This window comes from Syngnathus leptorhynchus, chromosome 20 (genome assembly GCF_054491065.1).
Source record: "Syngnathus leptorhynchus isolate UIUO chromosome 20, UIUO_Slep, whole genome shotgun sequence".
NCBI lineage: Eukaryota > Metazoa > Chordata > Actinopteri > Syngnathiformes > Syngnathidae > Syngnathus > Syngnathus leptorhynchus.
The window spans coordinates 6,835,578-6,842,530 of NC_141214.1; the positions used below are offsets into that span (position 1 = coordinate 6,835,578).

General features: G+C 49.4%; 2 protein-coding genes across 2 annotated transcripts in view; one reads left to right on the top strand and one right to left on the bottom strand.

Moving 5' to 3' along the window:
• gpr3 (G protein-coupled receptor 3) overlaps positions 1-1,843 on the top strand; it is a 3,236-nt gene extending 1,393 nt beyond the window's left edge. Inside the window, exon 2 of the mRNA XM_085939892.1 lies at positions 1-1,843. This exon is cut by the window's left edge and continues 432 nt beyond it. Within this exon, the coding sequence (XP_085796018.1) occupies positions 1-581 (581 nt within the window). The 3' untranslated portion in view covers positions 582-1,843.
• wasf2 (WASP family member 2) lies at positions 1,606-6,739 on the bottom strand. Its single transcript, XM_085939890.1, has 9 exons — positions 6,534-6,739; positions 5,309-5,481; positions 5,094-5,228; positions 4,811-4,964; positions 4,456-4,573; positions 4,046-4,167; positions 3,550-3,687; positions 3,020-3,480; positions 1,606-2,944 (listed from the first exon to the last, which is right to left on the bottom strand). The coding sequence occupies exons 2-9, from the start codon at positions 5,439-5,441 to the stop codon at positions 2,787-2,789; spliced, it is 1,419 nt and encodes a 472-aa protein (XP_085796016.1). The 5' UTR covers positions 5,442-5,481; positions 6,534-6,739; the 3' UTR covers positions 1,606-2,786.
• Between the last annotated feature and the right edge of the window lie 214 nt (positions 6,740-6,953).

A 6,953-nucleotide genomic window follows, 5' to 3' on the forward strand; every position in this document is an offset into this window, starting at 1 on the left:
GCCACGCCCTGACCTACGGCTCGGAACAATCTCGCCGGCACGCCGCCCTGCTCCTGCTTCTGGTGTGGACGGGTGCCTGCGTCATGGGTGCCGGCCCCGCCATGGGTTGGAACTGCTTGGATGGGCCGGCTTCTTGCTCAGTGGCGCCTCCCCTCACTCGAACGTACCTCTCGCTGCTGTGCGGCGGCTTCCTGGTGGTGGTCGTAGTCACCCTTCAGCTGTACGTCGGTATCTGTCGGGTGGCGCGGCGCCACGCTCACGCCATCGCCACTCAGAGGCACTTCCTGCCCTCCAGCCAGTCGCTGGCCGGCAAGCACGGCGGCGGGCGAGGTTTCTCCCGCTTGGTGCTGGTTCTCGGAGTCTTTGTGGGTTGTTGGATGCCTTTCTCGCTGTGGGGGCTGCTGGGTGATGCGTCCAGCCCACCGCTGTACACCTATGCCACCCTGGTGCCCGCCGCCTTTAGTTCTCTGCTGAACCCGCTGCTCTACAGCCTGAGGAACAAAGACATACGCAAGGTTCTGCTGCACGCCTGCTGCCCTCGCAGCCACGCCACCCAGCTGCACTGCCCTGTCGACGTGTAGGAGTTTGCGTCGACTCAATCGTGAGAAACTCTGGGACACAATCCCAGGTCTGAAATCCTGGATCTGGCGGAGAAACCTTCCCATTCTGTAGAGGTTGTAAAAGATCGAAGAATGACAACACACTGTGTGTAGCCACCATATTATATTGTCTTGGGGGCAAAAGCCAGATGTTAACGGTGCCATCATGAGAGCCAGCACGTTTACCTCAAAGAAGATAAACGGCAGGTCCAGAAAATGCACTTTTCTTGTACTTTCTCTTCTTCTCCAGTAGTTTGGCGGTCCAATTCATTCCACAGCAACTCGATTTGCCGGCTAAAGGGCTGGCCCTTTGACCCCCAAGCCAATATGATGACTGAAACGCCAACTTGGCAACATTTTCACTACTTGAATTGAAACCGAGTTGAGGAAAAGCCATCGTTTTGGTGTAAATCCAGGATTTCCCTGCCTTGTTGTTTATCTCATGAGAAAATTCAGAACTATGCAGGGGTTGGATACCCCCTCAATAGGGATGGTGTGGCCTTTGAAGAGGTCCTATAACTTCTGATGCAACAATTTGCAGAGAAGCGGCTTTGGAGAGGTCAAATCAATGTTTTCCAAATCCTGAATTTACACCAAGGTTTCTTTGGAATCGTTTCAAGTCACATCTAAAGAGTAATGAAGTGCAATTGTATCTTGTTCAAAAAAGACAAGAATAATCTTTTGATAATAACAGGCTTCGCCAAACAAGGTCACAATCTATGCCAGTCGTGCGCTAAACACAAAGTAGCGCTGGGAGTGTGAAATCTTCCACACGCCCACGTTTCTTTTTTGGAAGCAGGACGTGAGGTCCTCCTCCTTTATCGTCCTCATCAGAACATTCTGAACTGTTCTGGCCGGCGGCCATCTTGGAGGAACTCCCACTACTATCAGACGTCTCCGTGCCCGTGCCAACAATCAAGCTGTAGCTGCACGAGATATCTCCCCCCCCCCCCCCTCAGTGAAAACAATCAGCCGCCCGCCCACCCAATTGACATTTGTGCCGTTATGGAGCGAGCGAGGGAGTTCGGGGGCACAATGAGAGTCATGTTGGTGAATTCACTGGATCCAAAGGCTTAATAATAATAATGTGATGATGTACTTGAAATGTGTGTTTTGCAAACACAATGTTCCAATGGAGAGCTCCGATTCTATTTTTGCACACGCTCTCCTACTTCCAAGGCACTTTTCAGCCATTGAGACTGTATGTTGCACAACCTTTTTGTCAAATGAGTGAATATTTTATACTGATGAATAATAAATATGATTTTTTTTTTTTTTTCCAACAGAATGATGTCAGCATTTTTCCCTCAGGGATCATAGAAGCTTTTAGAGCGCTCATGAGTGCTTGAGCTGTTGGCACCTCGTTTGAGTTTGCAATAACGCTGTGACGCTGCCTTCAGTGGTTGTATAAGATTAGGGTTTAGACTTTTGAGGGGGGGGGGGGGACTGTAAATCAACAACCTTTCTGAGGAAATACAACTTTGTTATCGAAATAAGATAACCCCTCTTTTTCTGGCATAAGTCAGACAAATATGACGTTATGTAACACAAATACACATACTGATAATTTTTTTGCTCCGCAAACAAACTAGGACATTATTGAAGAAGCACATCAGCCACTAAAGGCATAACAACAAAATGAAACTGGGATAGATTCTGCAAAATTTATTCTTTTTTTTTTTTTTTTACCCAGATAATATATTTACTTTTTTTTGACAGTCTTTGGGAGAATAAACAAAACAGTTAACATTGTCATTTTGGAAAACCGAGCCGCATGTGAAGATACAAATTTGAAATTTTATGTAAAAAAAAATCTAAGAAAAAAGGCATTTGAGAAGCAGGCGGTCCCCACCATTTTGACACTTGACTACTTCCGTGTCAGGTTGTGTTTGGGTTCTACTTCAAACCGCTAGGTGATTAAAAAAAGGTTCTTTATATTATATGATATATTTTGTGTGTGTGTGTGTGTGTGTATGTGTATATATATATATATATTTTTTTTTTTTGAAAGACGACAAGTTGCTCATAGTGGACACGCTGTCATTAAAGCAGGAAAAAGGCAATTAAAAAAACAAAAACAAGCTTGAATTGATAAATAGGAAGAATTGAAGGAATGTGATTGTGATGAAGTGGGACTTGATCTTCCGTGCTAACCTGAAGACGAGCCGACGCACGAGTACGGTGCCTTCACTCGGACCACTCGTCGTCGTCAAACTCAGACGAGTCGTCCTCGCTGTCGCTGCACTCCACGGCGATGCGGCGCGACAAGATGGCAGCCACGTCGTTGCCAGAGTGATTTTGCTTCTCCTGCTCCCGCTGGGCCTCCACCTTGCGCAGGTTGAAGCCTGGACCACAACGCCAAAGACACTCGGTAAGGTCAACTTGAATCACAAAGAAGTCGGGAGGTACGAGCGCCTTACCTCGTCTGATGGCATGCAGTAGGTCGCTGCGGGCGTCGCCCTCGGGGGCCGGCTGCTGTTTGGGCGCCGCCGGCACGGTGGCAGGAGGATGGGGCGCGGGCACGCCAAAGGAGGGCGGTGGTGGTGGGCCAGGGGGCGGCGGCGGAGGAGGAGGGCCCCCGCTGGTGGGCACGGGCGGCGGGGGAGGTGGGCCCATGCCGGACATGGCGGGCGGCGGGGGAGGGGCGGGCGGCGAAGTGTAGCCGCCTGGGGACAAGAGCGGGGGAGGGGGAGGAGGACCATCAAAGCCGGCAGGAGGCGGCGGTGCCCCAAAACCTGACATTGGGGGTGGGGGAGGAGGGGCGGGGGGAGGGGAGAGGTGGGGGCGAGAGTTGGCCGGTGAGGAAGCCATGGGGGGTGCCGGCGGGGGGTGGTTGGGGCTCAGGATACTGATGCGCTTGTGGTTGCCGGCGTCACCGTACCTGCACATGACAAAGCATACGGAGGCTCTTGAATGAGAAGGCACATCCCCGACCCAAAGCGCAACTTACGTCATGTCGGGGGGCGGCGGAGGCAGGACGTCATCGGAGCCGGGCGGTGGCGGCGGGTCGTACGCGTAGGAGTCCATACTCAAATCCAGTCCCTCGTCACCGGATCCCAGGCTGCCATTCAGACCGTCCAAGGAGCTCCTAGAATGCGACGCAGGACCCATAATTGGGTTGTGATTTTCATTAATGCCACATTTAGTGGCCGTGTCATTTTTTTTGAAACGAATGAAAGCATTCATTATAGAAAATTAAATCACGTCACAAATTGAATGACAAAACTTAGATGACTCGTCTGAGCTTTGTCATTCAATTTGTCTGCTTGTTCAAATCGACGACGACGGCGTGCCGGCACCAATAAGTCTGTCTCATGATGGCGCTCATGTGACCAGTATGTGGGGAAAAAGCAAACAAAAGGGAAGAGGGGACATCCCGCATCGGGCCACGCACGTTTTGTTTATGACGAGACTAATAGATTCATGATCAGGTCACGTCCACTTACATCATCTCATTCTTGGGCACCACAAATTCTGCGCCCATCTTGCGGCGTTCCCACTCATCCTTCCTGGTTTTGATCTTACGCGGGTTGAGGGTTCGCTGGTTCAGGTGGTCTTTTTTCTCCTTCTGCTCAACACAAGTCAGATCAGGCTTTAACCAAAAGTATGGATAGTGCTAAAAAAAATAATGGTGGCCAAAAGCATTTTTTCACTTGGATACTGAGCATTCTAAAAAGACTAAATTCAAATGTGCCGTACTTTAAAGTGAAAAACAACAGAACTATGTTTAACTCATGGAGTGAAATGGACGATTGACGGTCCACCCCAGCAAACTGAGGTAATTGCAGCTACTTCCTGAATGGTGGCGCCCGTGACTCGTGTTTGAGGAAACGGCGCCATTTGGTGTGCTGCTCACTCTGTGCTTTCGTTTCTCCTTCATGATGTCCTTGGTGTCCTGCAACATCTGCTCCTTCCACAGGTCAAAGAAGTAGGAGGGATCCGTGTAAAATTTCAGAGCGTCCCTTCCATCGTCGCTGAACATCGACAAAATAGAAAAAGAAAAGAAACATGTTTGAGCGTAAGACTGCAAACACCATGAAAGCTTTTGGCGGCTTATGCGGTCCGCCTTCATAATGGGTCGTAGCCCTGCCCCCTTTTAAAAACCTTTATTGCCAAATGTTTTCGATGAATATTGCAAAGTGGCGGGGAACACGTGGACACGTTGGCGAATGTGCGGCAGGCAGGCGACAGCCGAAGGAAGTGCGTCGTACCGGTACGGACTCAGATGGTTGAGTGGTGGAGGTGGGTCGCACGTAACGTAGGTGTCCTGTACGGGCATGGGCAGCGAGGGCCGTGTAAACATCTGCTGGTCCTGCGTCAGGCTGCTGTGGAAGGCCTTGCGAGTGGTGATGGCCTGCAAAGATACTGGCACACACACACACAAAAGATTGCCATTTATCCATGAATACCATTATTCTAAACATGCTCCAATATTCAGAAACCGATACGTTAAGCTTAACGTGGATGACAATACTTTTTGCCTTTGCTACTCACCTTCTTCTTCTTTGGGGTCCAACTGGGTGACTTTCAACTGCAGGTTGTCCACTCGCTGGCCGAGCGCCTCCACCCGGCCCGAAAAGAATTCAGCCTCCTCGAAGAGCCCCTTGAATACATCCTCGGCTTGCTTGCCTGCGGCGTGCGCCAACACAACGATATTGACTGCCGTGATAGGATTTGCACTGGCAGGCCCACATAGCAGGCGCACTCACTGAGCCAGCCGAGCTGGCGGATGACGGCGGCCAGGCTGTTGTTGGAGACACATTCCAGCTCGCTGCGGATGCTCGCCGGGATGGGCTGGCGGCACACGTACCGCGGCTCGATGTTCCTGATCACCAGGGGCATGGCGGTGGAGGCGATGTGGCCGGTAAAGGAAGGCCACACCCTGAAGAAAAAAAAATTGGGGGTGGTGGTGGAGTTGGGGGGGGTTAGCGTGGAGAAGATCCCGTTAAAACTATAAAACATTATTTTTCTACATGGCCTCTAAAAGGCTAAATTCCACATATTGTGGGTGAGTCAGGAATATTTGTATTTACAGGCCTCTTAGTTGCATGTGAGTTGTAGTCAAATATATAAATAGATAGAATAAAGCAGAAGCAAAACTCAAGTTTTAATGGCAAACAATTTTCAGTGTGCCAAGGGTACAGAACAAAAACGTACATGATGGAGAAGTATTTTCAATTTTGTCAGTTCAAAGTGAGGTCCACTGCTTACACTAACAACATGGTTGCCCTCCAATTTAGAGATTTGTAAAACTTTTTTTTAGTAATAGCTGCTTCTCTCTGAGACATTTTATTATCAAACCATTGTGCGCTGACCTGCGATCGTCATAATTAGAAAGCGAGAAACAACAGCCAACTAAAATATATGTCCACAAAATAATGACAACTGACAGAAAGCCAATGCAGTGACAGCTCCCTTTTGTCTAATTATAAGTTTTCATCCAGGGCCGCCCAACAGTGGTCAAGTCATCATTGACACAATTCCTTTCAATATTTTTTAATTCCCCGGTGAGGGTGTCAAATGTTTGCATTCTGGTAAATATTGTCCCCAGAAAAAAGCGTGTCGAATAGTCCCACCATATTGTTTACTAAGGAATGAACGTTGTTGTTTCCCAGGGGCCATGAAGTCTCTGGCCGCGCCCCATTCGTTAACCCGCGGTGGACTTGACACATTGGACGAGTTCTGTTTTTTTAAAAGCACGTCCAAAACCTCGAAGCGTTGTTTAGCGGCATTTTTTTTTTCCAAATTAAAACCACACGAAGAGCGTCAATCGAGACGAAGCTGGCTCAAACTAGTCAGAATGCAATTTGGCTTCTTGGCCTTGTCAAGAGCAGGAAGTGACTTGTACACGAACTCTTGTTTCGAACTAAACCGGCCAAATGCTCGTTTATTTCCACAACAAAACATTGTAGGGTGTTTTTATTCTGGGCTTACCGTTACAGCGAAGTTCCCTCTCTAGCTGTATTGTTTGTCCAACTTTGAAAAGTTTCCACTCGAAAATGTGACCAGTGAGTCAGTCAGGCAAACGCGGACAGGGCAAACTAGCGAGCGAGCGGGCGAAGGTAAGGGCCCGAGTTTGCAAGCTGGTGATTGGCTGAGCGGCCGAGCTTCTAAGAGCTGATTGGCCGAGATGGCTGTCACTTGTGCGGAATGGTGGGTTACGCTAGCGTAACTCGCCCGCAATGTTGTTGCAAGCATTTATGCGCTATTTGCGTAAATACGGGAGGGCGGCGGCGCGCATTCCGATGCGCGCTCCGGCGAGTTGGAGCGCGTCCGAGGAATGACAGGATTGGGCCCCGACGACGAATAAAAAGTCCATTTCAGAAAATAAACAAGGTCAAAGCTAGAAGTGGG